Source organism: Sceloporus occidentalis, unplaced genomic scaffold (genome assembly GCF_023333645.1).
Source record: "Sceloporus occidentalis isolate IW3139 unplaced genomic scaffold, rSceOcc1.0.p SCAF_71, whole genome shotgun sequence".
NCBI classification, from domain to species: domain Eukaryota; kingdom Metazoa; phylum Chordata; class Lepidosauria; order Squamata; family Phrynosomatidae; genus Sceloporus; species Sceloporus occidentalis.
The window spans coordinates 921719-941117 of NW_028317051.1; the positions used below are offsets into that span (position 1 = coordinate 921719).

At 40.5% G+C, this 19399-nt stretch overlaps 1 protein-coding gene across 1 annotated transcript in view; it reads right to left on the bottom strand.

Annotated features, from left to right (window-relative positions):
- Positions 1-323: 323 nt before the first annotated feature.
- The window catches only part of LOC149286253 (ephrin type-A receptor 7-like), a 237041-nt gene continuing 217965 nt past the window's right edge, over positions 324-19399 (bottom strand). Inside the window, exons 14-17 of the mRNA XM_089494294.1 lie at positions 19220-19369; positions 16932-17125; positions 1733-1897; positions 324-438 (exon numbers count right to left, since the gene is read on the bottom strand). Coding sequence (XP_089350420.1) covers positions 324-438; positions 1733-1897; positions 16932-17125; positions 19220-19369 — 624 coding nt within the window. The remainder of the gene's footprint in view (positions 439-1732; positions 1898-16931; positions 17126-19219; positions 19370-19399) is intronic.

A 19399-nucleotide genomic window follows, 5' to 3' on the forward strand; every position in this document is an offset into this window, starting at 1 on the left:
GGCTTAATGAGAGACCACTAAAATTTGCCCTGTTTTCAAGTCTGCAGTTGTACGACATTGTGAATGCACCTATTTAATTTCCTCCTGATGAAAGGGTTAAATTAAATTCTTCTTTGTATTTTAGGCATTGTCCACCATTGACTATAGAGCTTAAACACCTGCATTTGGCAATATTGCAGTTGCTTACAAGAAGTCAAGAGACATGATCCTTGTTTTCTTAATCAACTCCTTTGTGGTGTTGCCTTTTCATGCCCAGATTCGGGGCACATACATAGCTCCCTTTTGATTTTCACAGAGTCACAGGGCCCTTATTTCCTTTCATATCACACCTGTACACCACGGCCATGCATCTGTATAACTTGTGCCCGTAATGTCTGGATACCACTAAGAATGGTCTTCTGGTGCTCCACGGAGGTGATCCCTAGGCTCATGACATCCCTATGAGACAAAATATTGAGTTAAGCAAATACACAAGTTATCTAATTGTCCCTAAGTTATACGGCATCTTGAGTGTATGTTGCTAGAGGTCAAGTGATGCATATACTCAGCTCTAGAGCAAACATAAAATATATGCATATATATGCATATGAGTTTTATACAAAGGGACTAACCACATGCCAAAATACAGATATTTTACAGATATCCTGGCAAAAAATGGGGCCTTGCCATAGGACACAACTCATACTTTTCTGGATATTCTCTGTGTCATTTCACACAAGCATGGGACCTTAACCTAGGTTAACTGAGTGGCCCCTTAAGATAATAAAATCATCCTCACTCAAGCAGCCCCTTTTCTTTTGTCTCATTCCCTCTCAACCTCCTAATATTCAGCATTGTGGTTTCAACATCCTCACTGCACTATTTATTATAAAGGTCCAAAACTCAAGATTTTTCTAGGAAGGACAGAGCTTCCCCTGCACAAGTATGAATAGCTAAACCACTGCAAAGATTTTGAAGGAATCTCATTGATTTAGTTATCCATTATACAGGACCAGATCACTGTGGTTGATTCCTCACAATGGATACTGAGGATGAGGACTTTAAACCATAACTCTCAACTGATCAATGGCTGATGTGAGGCTTTGTTATCATCTTGGATAATCTGAGAATTTGGGGCAAATCTGGGAAGGTACATAGAAGCAAAAATAATCTTCTTTATTGAATCACTTTTTATTGGAACATATTAATCCTCCAAAATATCCTGGGGTGTGTAAACTTTTCTTAAATGTCTGTAATGCTTTGTCTGTATTGCTTCCACAGGAATCCTCTTTCAAGTATCTCCCAGCCTTTCTGTAAAGTAGAATTATGCCCCATTAGCCCCCTCAAATTTGTCCACACTGCCTTCTGGTTCAGCCATCACAACTAGTATCAAGTATCAAGTATCTCCCAGCCTTTCTGTAAAGTAGAATTATGCCCCATTAGCCCCCTCAAATTTGTCCACACTGCCTTCTGGTTCAGCCATCACAACTATTTCCCTCTTTGACTTTATTTAAATTGTCAACGTAGGTATTATGTCTCTCCTCACTTTTCTTCCTTTCAGAATGTATAAATATTACATTGAAATTTATAGTAACAGTGGCATAACGCACCTTATTGCATTACACAACAAGAACAGATACCCGCGGAATTCTTCAATAGAACTTCCCCCTACGTGTCAATTTGGAAAACAACGTTCTTTCCTCTTTTCCTAGCCAAAAATAAAAATATTACCAAAGAGGCTGACGTAACTTACTGCACTGTCATTCTGGCCACGGACTCTAAGTAACAGTATCCTGCTGCTGTGAAGTTATCTTTGTACCTTTCCATCTCAATTGCTTCTAGCCATTCTCCTACCGAGCTGAATGAGGGAAATGATGTAAACGTCCTTTCAATTAGTGGGATCGAGGTGGTCTGAGATCTAGGAAACCAAAAGAAACATGTATAATTGGCTGGTTATAGTACCAAAATATTAGGTTTTTGTGTGACATGCAGAACATCTGAAATTTACCAACTGAATTATACTGTCATCTAATTTATCTTAATATTACTATACACATTTTTAAATCTATAATTGGACCAAAAAGGTCCATGGATATTTTACACTTACAAACTTCTAGCACCTTTGCATGTGTTTATTCAAGATAAATAGATAGATAGATAGATAGATAGATAGATAGATAGATAGATTTCTCTTGAAGCAATACTTTTTCTATAACCCACAATTTAATATCAATTAAATATAACTACAGATGAAAAACACATAAGCACATTTCATATTCTGTATGCAAATGGAGCAGGCCCAAAATATATTCACTCACTCGCCTTGATTTAGAAAACATCCCAGCTGGATTGGATTTCCATCTGTTTTGGTGACTGCAGGGCAAAATGATAGTGTAGGTCTAACATTTTTCAAGCTGTAAATTTATTAAACTAGGTATTCTTAGGATTTAGCTTTGATAGTGGTCGCAGATTCTAAAATCGTTTTCCAAAACTATATATTTCTAAAATGCAGACATCCTAACCTACTCCTTTAGAGGCGGTTTGACCATCTTATTGTAGCCATGGCCAGTCTGTTCTAAATATGCAGAACAAATGTGTTCTCCATAAACATTACAATTTTGATGTGATTTTTGTGCCCCCCCAAAATTAATTTGTGTTTAGCTATGTCACCTGAACACAATAATGGGATGTTACAGTGGAAAAAGCTACAACTTGTTTATATTTAAACTTGGAATTTTACACTAATTGTTTTCTTGGGTGCATTAACATAAGCTTATACCCACAAAATGTATTTTTATGTGAACTAATTGACTGTTTTATAACACAATTTGCTTTTTACAGAAACCAAATAAAAAACTTCACATGAGGTAAAAATATTTTCTGTAAAGCATTCCGAAATAATTCACTACCCCTCCCTTATGAAAAAATTACTGCAGTTTTTCTGAATACTGCAGTTTTTTGGACATGAAAAAACTGCAATACTGCACTTTTACTGCAGTATTACTGCAGTTTTACTGAATTTGTACTTCACTGTACTGCAGTTTTACTGCAGTTATTTTTGTACGGAAGTACAAATGCAATAAAGCTGCAGTACATTGAAGTACAACTGTAGGTTTGCAATATAAAAACAATGTGCAGTAAATGTGCAGTAATACTGCAGTACAGTGAAGTACAAATGCAGTAAAACTGCAGTAAATGTGCAGTAAAACTGCAGTAAAAGTGCAGTATTGCAGTTTTTTCATGTCCAAAAAACTGCAGTATTACTTCAGAAAAACTGCAGTAATTTTTTCGTAAGGGCTTCCTTGGCATTTTTTCCTATTTTGCATTACAACCTGGAGTTATTTGGATTTCATCTAATGGACATAGACAAAATAGTCCAAATTGGTGAAGTGAAATGAAGAAAATAACTTTTTTAAAAAAAATTCAAAAAACAAAAACAAAGTGGTGTGCCCATATGTATTCATCCCTCTTTGCTATGAAGCCCCTAAATAAGATCTGGTGCAACCAATTACGGTACTTTCAGAAATCACATAATTAGTTAAATGAAGTCCACCTGTGTGCAATCAAAATGTCACATGATCACAGTATATATATATATACCGTGGCTGGGAAAGTATTTGAAGGGCTGTTTAGGGATAATATTCAAGAATTCCTCGGGAAGAACAGTATTATTAGCAAAAATCAGCATGGTTTTATGAAACATAGGTCCTGTCAAACTAATTTAATTGCATTCTACAAAGAAGTAAGTAGAAGTGTCGATCAGGGTGTTGCAGTGGATGTAATCTACTTGGATTTTGCCAAGGCGTTTGACACGGTTCCACACAATAGGTTAGTATTCAAACTGAAGGAAATTGGTCTAGATGCAAATTCTTGTTCTTGGGTAGAACATTGGCTTAGAGATAGAGAACAGAGAGTTGTTATAAATGGTAAATTTTCAAGCTGGTCAAAAGTGGTAAGTGGTGTCCCTCAGGGTTCTGTTCTGGGACCAATTTTATTCAACATATTTATAAATGACCTGGCAGTAGGCGTTGAAAGTCATGTTTCTGTGTTTGCAGATTAGGGCTGCAACTAACGATTATTTTCATAATCGATTAGTTGGCCGATTATTTTGTCGATTAATCGATTAATCGGATAAAAATAAAGAATGAAAATTTTTCATTTATTTAAAATAATTTAATAAACAAATGATGTTAAATAAAAACAGCAGAATAAAAAAAAACTTTGATAAAATGCATTTCTTGTCTTTATTTCCCAACCAGCCCCCCAATTGATGCACATTTGAGCCCAGGCTTGCCACGCTGCCTCCCAGACATGCCACTCCACACTGCCTCCCACATATACCACTCCACGCTGCCTCCCACATATACCACTCCACGCTGCCTGCCACATATGCCACGCTGCCTCCCACATATTCCACTCTACGCTGCCTCCCACATATACCACTCCACGCTGCCTCCCACATATTCCACTCCACGCTGCCTCCCACATATGCCACTCCACGCTGCCTCCCACATATGCCACTCCATGCTGCCTCCCACATACACCACTCCACGCTGCCTCCCACATATACCACTCCACGCTGCCTCCCAGACATGCCACGCTGCCTCCCACATATGCCACTCCATGCTGCCTCCCACATACGCCACTCCACGCTGCCTCCCACATATGCCACTCCACGCTGCCTCCCACATATGCCACTCCACGCTGCCTCCCACATATGCCACTCCACGCTGCCTCCCACATATGCCACTCCACGCTGCCTCCCACATATGCCACTCCACGCTGCCTCCCACATATGCCACGCCGCCTCCCACATATGCCACTCCACGCTGCCTCCCACATATACCACTCCACGCTGCCTCCCACATATGCCACGCTGCCTCCCACATATGCCACGCCACGCTGCCTCCCACATATACCACTCCACGCTGCCTCCCACACACGTCACTGTGCCTGATACGCCTTATACCCCCTGATACACCACTCCGTCCTCCCCAGACATGCCACACTGCCCTCCCCACATATGCCTTATATACCGTATATGCCTTATACCCCCAGATATGTCACTCCATCCTCCCCAGATATGCCTTATACCCCCAGATATCTCATAGTCCCCTCAGAGTCACAGACCCGTTCACAGCACACTGACACCATACTTTTATAAATAAGTACTGGGTTAATCTTCACTGCCCCCAGGATTTAGATTCCCCTTAGTTTGCCCCCCTTTACCTCTAACTGCACCTTAAGTTAACTTTATTAAATTAATCAAATTAACCCTCAGTCCTCATCATTGAATTAACCCTAAACACCCCATTAACCATAACTACCCCTAAATTAACTCTAAATACCCCATCAAAACAACTACCCTAAATTAACCCTAAAAACACCATTAACCACAACTGCCTCAAATTAACCCCAAACACCCCATTAACCACAGCTGCTCCTAAATTAACCCTAAACACCCCATTAACCATAGCTGCCCCTAAACACCCCATTAACCATAACTGCCCCTAAATTAATCCTAAACACTCCATTAACCATAACTGCCCCTAAATTAACCCTAAACACTCCATTAACCATAGCTGCCCCTAAATTAACCCTAAACACTCCATTAACCATAACTGCCCCTAAATTAACCCCCACCTCCCCTAACTTTCAGCAGCCCAAATCTTAATTTTATACTTACAGTTATTAGAGTGTCACAGCCATGTGGTTCTGGCCTTCTGGGAGAAGGAAGGGGGCGGGGCCAGTTGTCACAGTGATTACAGGGAGGGGCTGGTAAGTAGGAGCTGCTGCTGTGAGTCACTGAAACGGTTTATATAATGAGGGGTATTTTTCAGAGCGTTTGCTCTGAAAAAACCCTCTTTTTATAATCAATAAAAATCGATTCTACTAATCAATAATTAAATTCGTTGGCAACGATTTTCATTATCGATTTTTATCGATTTTATCGATTAGTTGTTGCAGCCCTATTGCAGATGACACTAAACTAGGTAAAGTTATACAGGGCGAGCAGGATATTACTGTGCTGCAGAGGGATCTAGATAGACTGGGGGACTGGGCACACAAATGGCAGATGAAATTCAATGTAGATAAATGTAAAGTTATGCACTTTGGGGTAGCGAATGCACAAGCAACCTACACCCTAAACGGTAGTGAATTAGGGGTAACGACAAATGAGAAGGATTTGGGAATTGTTATAGACAACAAACTAGGCAACAATGTGCAATGTCAGTCTGCGGTTGCTAAGGCCAGTAAGGTATTGTCGGGCATCAAGTCGCGGGATAAAGATATAATTTTGCCTCTGTATAAATCAATGGTAAGGCCGCACCTTGATTACGCTGTGCAATTTTGGGCACCTATTCTAAAGAAGGATATTATAGCACTGGAAAAGGTGCAGAGGCGGGCTACAAAATTAATAAAAGGAATGGAGCACTATAGTTATGAAGAAAGGTTAACTAATTTAAATCTGTTTAGTTTAGAAAAACGTCGCCTCAGAGGGGATATGATAGTATTATATAAATATATTCGGGGCCAATACAAACCATTGTGTGGAAATCTGTTCATAAACAGGACTATGCATAGGACACGTGGTCATGCGTTCAGACTGGAAGAAAGGAGATTTAGAAAAGCAGAGGAAAGGGTTTTTTTACAGTAAGGACAATAAGGATGTGGAATTCTCTGCCTGCAGAGGTAGTTTTATCGGAGTCTGTACAGACGTTTAAACTGCAACTGGATGGATACCTGGAGAAACATAATATTCAGGGATATAATCTTTAATTATGGGGAAACAGCTTATTGATCCAAGGAGAAATCTGACTGCCATTTTGGGGTCAAGAAGGAATTTTTTTCCCTGGTTAGTGCAAAATTGGAAAGAGCGAAACAGGGGTTTTTTTTGCCTTCTTTTTGGATCAACAGCAACAAATTAACAGATATAGGAAAGGCTGAACTTGATGGACGCATGTCCTTTTTCAGCCTATGGAACTATGTAACTATATATACACACACTTATTTTGAAAGGCCACAGAGTCTGCAACACATTGAGCATGGGGCACCACCAAGCAAGCAGCACCATGAAGACCAAAGAACTCTCCAAACAGGTCATCGCTTTCTTTTTCTTGTTCTCTTTATCTACCTACCATTTTTCTTTATTTCCCCTCCTCTTCTTTGTTTTCTCTCTCTCTCTCTCTTCTATTGTCTCTCTATATATCTCGCCTTCTATTTCCTCTATCTCTGCCCTTTCTGATTATCTCTGATCTTCATTCCCTTTATCTATTTCTCCATACTTCTCCCTTTCTCTTTTTATCTCTCCTTTTCTCCACATATCCCCCTTTACTCATATATTCCCGCTCTCCTTTCCTTTCTTGTTATCTCTCCACCTTGTCCCAATCTCTCATCTTTCCCCTTTATCTCTTTAACTTTTCCTTTTCTCTCAACCCACCCGTTTCTTCGTCTCATCTCTCCATCTTCTCTTTGATCCCCTCTTCTCATTATCTCTATTCTTCTGTTTTTTTCTCCTCACCCTTTCTTTTTTGTCTCTCCTTCCCCTTCCTCTCTCTCGTTCTCTCTTCCTTTCCTCCCCTTTCTCTTGATCTCTTCTTCTATTCATCTTCAACCTTTTCCACATGTCCCCCATTTCTCATTACCCCCACCACTTTATCTCTACCTTTCTTCCTTTTCTTTATCACTCCCCTTTGTCCCCATATGTCCTTATCTATTAAATCCTTTTCTCATTATCTCTCCCCCTTTTTGGCTTTTTTCCACCTCTCTTTTTTTCATTATCTCCCACTTTTCACTATCTCTCCCCTTTTCTACCTCTTTCCCTCTTCACTCTTTCCTTTTCATTATCCTTCCTCTATATCTTTCTCTTTATCTATTCTATACTTTGAGAGGGCGTCTTCTTCACAGGTCTTTACAGGCCTCTGTCCAGGGCTCTATTAAGGTGTGTTCAACTTTACTGCTAAGCGACAGGATATGATGTCATATTCCAGCACTCAGCATCAATCACCAGCAGCATCACGAGGGAGTAGTTAAAACGTGAGGTCTGTTTATACATAGTTCGGTCTGGTTAGTGGTAGATCCATGATCTCACTAACCGGCCCTGCTCCTCCAGCGATGGGCAGTCCAGTCCTCCACTTAGGAGGCTCACCCAGTCTGCACTCTAGATTGGTGCCTACATTGCCTATAGGTCTGTATCTTTTGTACACTATTGCCTTTAGTAAGGAGAGAGGGGATACAAAACCTAGTATATGAACTGCCAATGCATGTTTGGGAGACTCCTTCTTTAAGACCCTAATAGTTTAATTAACTAATATTCATAAGAACTCAGAATTGCCTTTTAGCTATTCATCTGCCTCACCCCTAAAACAAAATATCCCATCTTTGGACATATCGAATTTGCTTTACATTTGGTATTGACTGGTAACTTTTAAAGGGGAACTGTGCCTGTCAGTAACCCCTTCGTGACAAAGGCTGATTTTACTTTTTGTACCCTTCGTGACAATGGCCGTTTTAACATTTCTGCGCTGCTCGTGTTTAGTTGTAATTTTCTTCTTTCCCGTTTACTGAACCCACACACATTAGATATTGTTTTTTTCAGGACAAGAAGGGCTTTCTTTAGATGACATTGTTTTGATTGTATCATATTATTTACTACTAAAAAAAGTATAAAATATGGTGAAAAATTTAGAAAAAAATGACTGTTTCTAACTTTTAGTTGAAAAATCTTTTACTCATCTATAAAAGGTAATGAAAAAACCTGCTAAATGGATTCTACTATTTGTCCTGAGTTTAGAAATACCCAATGTTTTTATGTTTTTTTGCTTTTTTCTACCCATTATGGGGCAATAAGTACAGGTAGCGTTTTGCTATTTCAAAGCCATTTTTTCCAAATCTGGTAATTCTTCCCCTCATGTGCCATTTCGGGTATCTTTGAACCCAGCCAATGCAATTTACCCCATCAAATCATATATTTTTGAAAACTAGACAGCCCAGGGTATTCCAAATGCTAGTATTTTAACTCTTTCCATGCACCATATCTACCACCAGTTTTTGTCAAACTTTGTGGTAGTCATTTTTTTGCATTTGTTTTGTCACACACATTTTACTTCAGGTATGAATTAAAAGGTTCTCGTTTATGTCACTATCACAAAACACCCCAATATGTGTTCAGCAATATCTCCTGAGTACAGCGATACCTCACATGAATGATTTTGCCTGGCTGTTTGGGGGCAAAAGGGCCACATTTGGGGCATGCGCATTTTTCAATGTTGAACTTTGGCATTTGGGGATCCACTGCCCATGCCCCATTTGGTACATCTTTGAGCCGGGCCATTTCAGTGTGCCCAATAAACCCATATATTTTTGAAAACTAGACACCCCAGGGTATTTCAAATGCTAGTATTTTAACTCTTTCCATGCACCATATCTACCACCAGTCTTTGTCAAACTTTGTGGTAGTCATTTTTTTGCATTTGGTTTTCCACACACATTTTACTTCAGGTATGAATTAAAAAGTTCTCGTATATGTCACTATCACAAAACACCCCAATATGTGTTCAGCAACATCTCCTGAGTACAGCGATACCTCACATGAAGGATTTTGCCTGGCCGTTTGGGGGCAAAAGGGCCACATTTGGGGCATGCGCATTTTTCAATGTTGAACTTTGGCATTTGGGGATCCACTGCCCATGCCCTATTTGGTACATCTTTGAGCCGGGCCATTTCAGTGTGCCCAACAAAACCATATATTTTTCAAAACTAGACACCACAGGGTATTTTAAATGCTGGTATTTTAACTCTTTGCATGCACACATTTTACCACCAGCATGTTTTCAAAGTTTGCAGTAGTATTTTTGTGTGTGTATTTTTCCCACACACACCTACTTTATGTATGAATTTACAGCTCCTGGTATATGCCGCTGTCACACGACACCCCATAATGTGTTCAGCAACATCTCCTGAGTGCAGTGATATCCCACATGCACGGGTGTGTCATTTTTGTGGGAACTAAAAGGCCACATTTGGTACGTGTGCATTTTTCTAATTGGAAATTAGGTGTGTGGCCATCCTTCCCCCGGTGTTAATTGGGACGTTGTTGAACCTGGCCAATTCAATTTACCCCATCAAATCATACCTTTTTTAAAAGTAGACACCCCACGGGCATTTAATATGCCAGTATTTTAACTCTTTCCATGCGAGAATTGTTTTAAGCTAATATGCTAATTTTAGGACTTGCTCACAAAAATATATTTTTTATATATATATATTTTTTTTTTGTCTTTTTAAAAAAAAAATTTTAACATTTTTTTTCAACTTGGAGGTTCCCCTGACATCAGTGGGAAATGATTTTTACATTTTACTAGTTTTTTACTATTTTTTTTCTAATTATTATAAATTTTATTTTATTTTTTAATTTATTTTTACTAATCACACTGTGATTAGAAAGCTGGCTTCCATTGACTTGCATGGTGAATGCAGTACCTGTATTCAACCTGCAAGTGGAGCCAAAGTTCTCTAGATGGTCTGGACCGTCTAGCGAACTTTTAAAATTTGTTTGTTCCTGTTACAGGGCAGCGGCCATCTTGCTTGATGGCGAAGATCATCGGCAGCTGCGGCTGTGACCGCTCTCCGGAGCGGTCACAGCCCATCGAAAGGTAAGTGTTTGGTGTCGCTGGATGCCTCCTGATCGAGGCATTCCAGCGACACCATTTAAGTTTAGGAGGCGATCGTCGATCGCCTCCTAAATGCTTTTAATACGGGCGTCCGCCGCCATACAAAGTATGGCGGATGTTGACGCCCCGTGGAGGGGCCAGAGATGGCCCCTTTGTTCCGATAGCGGCGTTGCTGAATGCCTCGAGGTCGAGGCATTCAGCAACGTTTTTTGGGTGCAGAAAGCGAAAACAGATCGCTTTCTGCACCCGTTTAAAGACGTGCCGGTCCTGGCACGTCAATTGTCGTAAAGCACATGCTTTTCCGTGTCGTGCCAGGACCGGCAATTGTCGTTAAGGGGTTAAGCATAACAAAATTAATTTGCTAAAACAAGTAGTTTGCTTTTCTGGTTTTATCATTCAGTGAAAATACTGAAGATTATTTTAAAACAGCTAGCATTATGCAATGATTTTCATGTCTTATAGGCATCTCCTTTTTGCTGCTTGAACCAATCAACAGCAACTTAACAAAAGGAAAATAATACGGTGACTAATCATGCAAATCTTTAGAACAGTGTGTTAAGAAAGCTGTTCCCATGGTATACACATATGGTGTGGTTTTAATACATATTTGTTGCTTATTTTAACACAGAAATGTGTTTATTGTATAAAAATGTAAATTGTAGAAATTTGGAAACCTGACAGATCTGACTTTACAGGTCTGTGTATACAAAAGAGCCAACACTATATTACATTGTCTCCTACAATGGTAATTCATATCTGTCAAATAACAAGTTACAGTTTTGAAGGTATTACAACAGTAAAACAAATATCAATGAGAAGAAACTTTGCTTTCATTCATAAAATCTTCATACAGTAAAAATGATACTATTAATCTACTAATCTAAAGAGTTTTATCTCAAGACTCCAATAAATATGCCATGCAAACCTAGCCTCAGAGTTATGGCCCGGGAAGCAGCTACCTCTCCTTCATGTTTATGTGCTTATACGTCTCAGAAAGTTCTAATATTTAAATTGCACCTGGAGGAAACGTTTTTTTCTTTAAAAAAGCACCAAAAAAACATGCTGCCACTCTGTCCCCCCCCCCAGATATGCTGCCACTGTCCTCCCCCCCGAGATATGCTGCCACTGTCCTCCCCCCCGAGATATGCTGCCACTGTCCCCCCCCCGAGATATGCTGCCACTGTCCTCCCCCCCCCGAGATATGCTGCCACTCTGCCCCCCCCCCCGACTTACCAGAGCAGACTCCCTGGTGTCTTGCGGGGCCGGCGGGGGACATCTACGCAGCGGATGTGCCGGCACCGGAAGTTGTATACGCGTATTTCGTAGATGTCCCCCGCCGGCCCCGCAAGACACCCGGGAGTCTGCTCTGGTAAGTCTTAGGGGCAGAGGTAAAACGCATCGTGCGGACGGTATGTATATATAGGAAGAGCTAGTCAAATCAACATAGACTTCTGCCTATGTATGCACTTACAGTATATATTGTGATATGATATGCAATGACAAGGTCTGTCAATATTTTATTACTATATTTCTCTTCAGTCTTTTGGGAAATGATTATGTATGTAATTTGCAAAAGGTGCATGAGACAAATATGCAGCCGGCACAGAATATTTTATGATTGTATATGAGATGCTCAATGTTAATAGTTCCACATCTTGCTATCACATGACATTTGAAACAAACAATGCAGTAGCGTTACTTGCATCTAAGTTGTCGTGGTGATAAATAAAAGAAGGAAAAATATCACAAAGAGAAAAACTAAGACATTGTACCGTTTTCTTTTCTTTCATGAACAGGGAAGACATTTTATCTGCCACCTAGTAAGTGAGAACTGCTAGGGGAAAAAAAGTGTTCTCAACCTTTTGGGAATTATATCCAACTATGATCTGTAAATAAATGGAGAATTCAGTTTCCCCTTAATTATGCTGATTTGAAAGTGTTTTTTTGTAACCATGTTAATGAATTGTCGACTGCGGCAAAAGTCCGTGTTCTCTTCTTCCCTTTTGCTTTGTGGATAAAAGGCCTTTTCCAGTAGCCAATTGCGATGGCAATTATAAAGCTGTAATTATATTAAAAAGTGCCATTTTATTCCTCCATATAGGGAACACTTAAAGATAATTATATAGCAGCTTAAAGCACACAGAAGCATTGTGCTGCAACCTATACAAGCCTAACCAATTGCACAGCAAGAAAAGGAGCATTGTGGGAGATGGTTGACAGTCAATTGAGGTATTGTAAAAATCATTGGCAATCAAAGTGAACAACACTTTGTGACTGGGAAATGACATGGAAAATTATCTGTTTTACTGTTAAAAGGTGTTGTCCCTAACAAAATAAATGCCTGAAAGAGATTTATTACAGAGGGAGCTATGAACTAATGTGTCAAAAGATGAAAAAAAGAAATCAGTTTGCCTTGAAGTTAAGTGCTCCAAAATACAAGATATTTTAAAGAAAGAAATATGATTTTGTCAGTTTCTTATAGACCAGCAGGATAACCAAGCACATTTAGGGACCTTGGCTGCAGACAACCACACCATTCAATGTAAAGTTCCCTGGTGGTCTAGAAGGAGAAGGAACAGAAAAGGAGCTGTGTCCCCTTGATTTTACATACAAGACCACTAGGAGTTACAGAAGGTGAAGAGCTACAAGGAACTGTAGTGATATCCACTACAACTGTACCCATTGGGATCCATGCTTATATGCCCCTGTCACTGTCATACCTAGACATACTGACATGACTGAGGTCAACTACTGGTGACCTCTGCTCTCTTACAGGTGAGAAGTATGGTAGAGTGAAGTGCTTTATCACTGCCAATAACAAATAGATTTTTTATAGAATCTTAATGATGATAATAGTGAGAATGCTTGCAAGTAACCCACCTAGCCAGTAGCATGCATGGTTTATAAAACGATTGTAAACTATTTTGAGCCCTGTAATATAGATATAATAAATCATATTCCCAAGCAGGGCCGGACTGGCCCACTTGGATACCGGGAAATTTCCCGGTGGGCCGGCAGATTCGTAGGCCGGCGGCTGCCCGAAATCTAATCTAAACGGCCGGCGCTACTTGAATTCTTTTTTTATTAAAGTATTAAAGCAGCGCCGGCCGGCGGCATCAGCACTCAGCGGCCGTGTGCGATGGCCGCCTACTGATGGGAGCAGCGTGAGGGGTGAAAGCCCCGCCCCCTCGCACGGACCTTTCACCCCTCATGTTGCTCCCATCACTATGCGGCCATCAGATTAATGGAAATTTAATCGAAACAGCCGATGCGTGCTGACACCGCCGGCCGGAGCTACTTTAATACTTTTTTTATTCTACTTTATATGGCAAGCCGATCCGGCATATAAGAATTAAAGTAGCTCCGGCCGGCGGTGTCAGCACGCATCGGCCGTTTCGATTAAATTTCCATTAATCTGATGGCCGCATAGTGATGGGAGGAGCGTGAGGGGTGAAAGCTCCGCCCCCTCACACTCAGACTGCTGGAGCACCGGATGTCGTGTCACTGACATCCTGTCAACATAGAAAACGGCGGCCTGCAGCTACCAGAGGACGGAGGCCAGGATGAAAAAGCCCCAAAGTGGAAGAAGTTGAAGCTAAATTAACAAATTTATTTTTTTTAACAAACTGTATAATATTTTTTTATATAAAAGCCTTATGCCCCCCATATGCCACTCTGCCTCCCTGATATGCCTTATATGCCACTCTCCTTCCAGAAATGCCTTATACCCCTATATGCCACTCTGTTCCATGATATGCCTTTTAACCCCCTAAATGCCAGAGTGGCATATAGGGGTATAAGGCATTTCTGGAGTCAGAGTGGCATATAGGGGCTACAAGGCATTTCTGGAGGCAAAGTGGCATATAGGAGGTTAAAATGCATATCATGGAGCAGAGTGGCATATAGGAGGGCATAAGGCTTTTCTGGAGTGCCCCATGGTATGCCTTTTAACCCCCTATATGCCACTCTGCCTCTATAAATGCCTTTTAACCCCCTATATGCCACTCTGCCTCTATAAATGCCTTTTAACCCCCTATATGGCAGAGTGGCATATAGGGGGTATAAGGCATTTCTGGAGGCAGAGGGGCATATAGGGAGTTAAAAGAGGGCAGAGTGGCAAGCCTGGGGCAGATGTCTGGCACTCCACCAGAATTGATCTGTGTTTATTTTCTGGATGTACCCTGCAATACAAAAAGACATCAGATTCTACTAACTTAATCAGGTTCTATTAACTAAGTAATTGAAAGCTCCTTGACATGGGGCTCTGTGCAAAAGAAAATAAAAAGGGGGTAGAAGGGGCTGTTGGCAGGTTGGCAAATAAAAGGAAATAAAAACAAAAACAAAAAATGTCTCAATCTAAAAATGTTTGCAGTAGTAAATGTTTTGATTCCATTATGTGTAATATATTTCATTTATTAGGGCCTTTTAACAGTTTTGCTTTCTGGTATTTTAATACAAATAATATGATAAAAAGAATGTTTTATAGTTATTTGTACGGCAAATAGTGTGACTCGGGTATGTATAAGGGGTGCGTGTGGGTATAAGAGCTCAATCGCGAGATAAACTATATGGGGCTGCTCTCCAAATGTTTCCAGGGCTGCTTTTCAGTCCCAGTCCGGCCCTGTTCCCAAGTATTGTAAATATAGTAAACCACTGTGGCTGTACAATAGGTAAACAGGCCATAACAAGTTGTACATCACATAACAATTTGGAATAACATGATTAACCCTGCTTAAATGGGCTCACAATCGAACTTGTGGCTTGGTATAGTTCTTTACTGGATTACAGGTAAACAGAAAACCTATAAAGATCATGGAATTAAAACCTAAATCCTCACAATAGGAGCACATAAAACTAGGGGACCTCTGACACAGAGGAACCAACTAGTCTTCAGTGCATATATATATATATATATATATTGATCTGCATATGCTAATTGGACAATTCGGCACACCTTCCAAAATAAGAAAGGGGATGCATTTAGGGTGTGATTAGAGGTTTGGCCAGGGTGGACAGCTTTAAACAACACTTTTTATGTGAATTTGTGACATATTGGTAACTATTTAGATAAATGAGTAAGGTATGAAAAAAGAGAATGTTTACTTGCAAGCACATTCTACTGTTCCTCTATTGTGATTTTTATGGCTGTAGAATGATATGATATACTCTCTGAGCTATGGAAAATAGGGGAAAAAAGAAAGAGAGGAAGGTTTGGGTCACAAAGATATAATGTCCCTCTGAAAGAGGGTAGTACAGTGTGCCTAAATATTATCATTCATGAGGAACAGTGCTTGAAAATGCTTCTCTATACAATAACTCTGCATAACATCTTTAAAAGCAGAAATTTAATAATCTTTCCTCTTTCCTTGTTGATGGATCAATACAAGTTTTTGAAGGCAGACATGTGTTCCTACTGACTCATCAGTGTACTATCAGCAACGCTTTGGGAATAATCACTTCATTTCTTGCTTGTTCTGAACATCTTGGAGTTTCAACTTAACTTAATAATACTCCTGCTGGGAATAGGATTTGTGCATGGTAGAGACCTCTGGGCCTCTGCAGATGTACCGACATTGACGTTAAATAATAAAAAAAACAGGCTGGATGTAAGTTACCAAAGAAAAATAAAAAAAGAAAGAGAGCAGCTGAAGACATTGTGGACATTAAATCAGTAGCTGTGCAGTAACGCAGATCTTTGCGTAATACAAACAGTATAATAATGTTAACACAGAAATCAGAATACTAGGCTGTACTACTGCATTTAACAAAAGAGTTACTAACAGGTTAGACTTCATCTGGAAGAAGTCTAAGTCTGGGAGCTACTGGAATTTTTTGCTCATGTAAGTACTTTGTTTTCAAGTGAAAAACAAGCAGGTCTTTCCAAAGTTGGTAAGGGAAAGCTGCCCACTGGTAGAAGAGTTTGAAAGTGATTTCAACTCTTTGACTTCACTATACATTATAAAGAGCAAACCTCAGTGAGCGGAAGTGAGGGGCTGGCCCCGTATAATAGATTGTTAAATCAGTGAGATTTCTCCCAATAAATTATGCATTATACAGGGCTAGCTTAACCATATTTGCTGGAAGAACCTTCCAGCATTGTCCTCAAAAAAATAGTGAAGTTAGAGAGTTTAAATCACAACTTTCCTGCATACCTCTATTGAATAAACCCCCAAAACACCTTCCCTTAGGTTGCTGAAAGGACCTTTGATAAGGTGGCAAGTCCCCTCCCATATGTAGAAGGCAGACAAACAGGCAAGGAACACTGATAGAAATACCCACCTAGTCATTGTAGAAGGTGTCGATTTGGTTTTGTCTGGACTCTGCAGCTGTTTGTTCAGTATGTTTTGAATGTGAGTGAATTTCGGTCTCTCATTCCGGTCTTTCTGCCAGCAATCAAGCATTAACTGGTGCAAGGAAGGTGGGCAGTTCATTGGTGCTGGGAGACGAAAGCCATCTTCTATGGCTTTAATGACCTAGGGATGAACAACAATACTTATCTGGTTTGGAAATTCTGGGACCCCTTTAAAATTAATTAGATTTCAGGTGAATTTTGAGACAACAGAGAGAAGACAGGTTTGTAATACAAGGGTTGGGTCAGGCATTGCACACAAAATCAAGCTGTCTACTGCTTTCTCAACTCACTGGCCGTCATGGTGGTGAATAGTATCATGGTCTACCAAGTACAGGTAAAACATTCCAAAGTACCTTACAGCACTACAGCCTAGAAGGTTAACCCAGCAACTCTAATACACCATGCAGAGCTGCGCCTAGGTGGGTGGACGGGGTGCACCAAACCCAGGCGCCCAGGTCAGCAGGGGTGCATCATGCCGGGTGCATAGCATGGGGGGTAAAGTATGTTCTGGCTGAGTCTCCCAACCTTCTCAGCCAACTCCTTCTGGGTTCCTGTCTAATTTCCCACAGTTCTGCTTCTTCTTTTGCCTCTACTTGTTTTTCTGTCTTCTTTTTTTTAGTTCGCTTCTCCAGGCCTCCCACACCCATCCCTTGTGGAGGGAACCTGAGTTGTGGGTGGAGGCTCCACCCTTATGTGGAGGGTCTGTTCAATGGGAGAAGCAGATGAAGAAAGAAGAAGAAAAGGCAAGAGAAGAAGCAGAGATGTGGGAAAGGACACATTGACGTGGAAAGCGGTAGGTGGAGGAGGTAGACATTGAGAGAGTAAGAGCATGTCAGAGAGTAAGAGTAAGAGAGTAAGAGTGTAAGAAAACATGAGTGAGAGTGTAAGAGAGCGTGAGTAAGAGTGGGAGAGAGTGTGAGTAAATGTGAGTGTGAAAAAGCAACCAAATGCAAACGAAAATAATGATGACAGGAGTTATGCTATACCACCGTCAATGTCTGGCTCAATACATATTGATTGGAGTTATGATGCACCAATATCAGTGCCTGGCTCAGTATATAGTGATGGGAATTATGCTATACCACTGTCAAGTCTTACTCAATATATAGTGATGAGAGTTATGCGTTACCTCCCCTTGTATCTGGTTTGATGTATAATTATAGGAGTGATGTTGTACCACCATCTGTGTATCACTGTCACATTCAGTATATATTGATGGGAGTTATACTGTACCACCCTCAGTGTATGGCTTAGTGTTTAATGAAGTTAGTATGTATCATTGTCAGTGTCCGACTTGTTATATAATCATGGGAGCTATGCGGTACCGCTGTCATTGCCTGGCTCAATATATAAACATATGAGTAATACAGTATATCCATCAATGTCAGTCTCAATATATAGTAATGGGATTTATGCTGTACCACATGTCAGGCTCACTATGTTCTTACACTCACTATGAGCTGCACTGTGTCTTATCTGATAAGGGATATGCTATAACATCTGCAATGCATAATGGGGACACAACTTCCAGCGACAAAGGTTAATTTACTGTCCCATTGTTGTCCCTTATGTCTCATTACGCTCATGCCTAATGTATTTATCTACTTTCCTCAAAATACCCTCTGTAAAAATAGAGTGGGAGGTGCAAACTTTTCTGTTCATGCCTTAAGCACAAACGCAGCTACCTTTCTCTGTGCCCCTTCTTTAAAGTCCAGATGTCACTGATACATTCAGTTTTTTTGTGGGGGCTAAAATGTCACTGAAAACCTGTTTGGTCACTAAAATGGCACTAAGAATCTGTTTGGGCACAGAGAAGGCACTAACAAGCTACTTGGGGTAAAGATGACAAGCTGAGTGGGCACACAATATGGCACTGGGAAGCTGTCCGGGAACAAAGATGGCACTGATAGGTTGTTTTGGGACAAAGATGGCACTGGTAAGTTGTCTGAAGCACAAAGATGGCACTGGTAAGTTGAGGAAAAGATGGCAGTGACAAGCTGTTTGGGGGCAAAGCTGTTACTGCAGGACGTGGGTGACATGTTACTTAGTTAAATCAGGGGGCCCAAAGAGGTGAAGTGGTTTCCATAGAAAATGGGTGTGGTTAGAAGAGTTATATATGTTATGGGGAGAAGTTATAGCCAAAAAAATTTGTGTACCCCCACGTCAATGACCCATGCTACTCTGAGCATGAGAATCCTAATGATTATTTACTCACATCCTGGTTGGACATATCCCAGTAAGGTCTTTCTCCATAAGACATCACCTCCCACATAACGATTCCAAAGCTCCATACATCGCTCGCAGTGCTGTAACGATGGTACTGGATTGCCTCTGGTGCTGTCCACAACACTGTGCTCTTCCCACTCTGAAATATAAGGTAAACATAGGACAACAT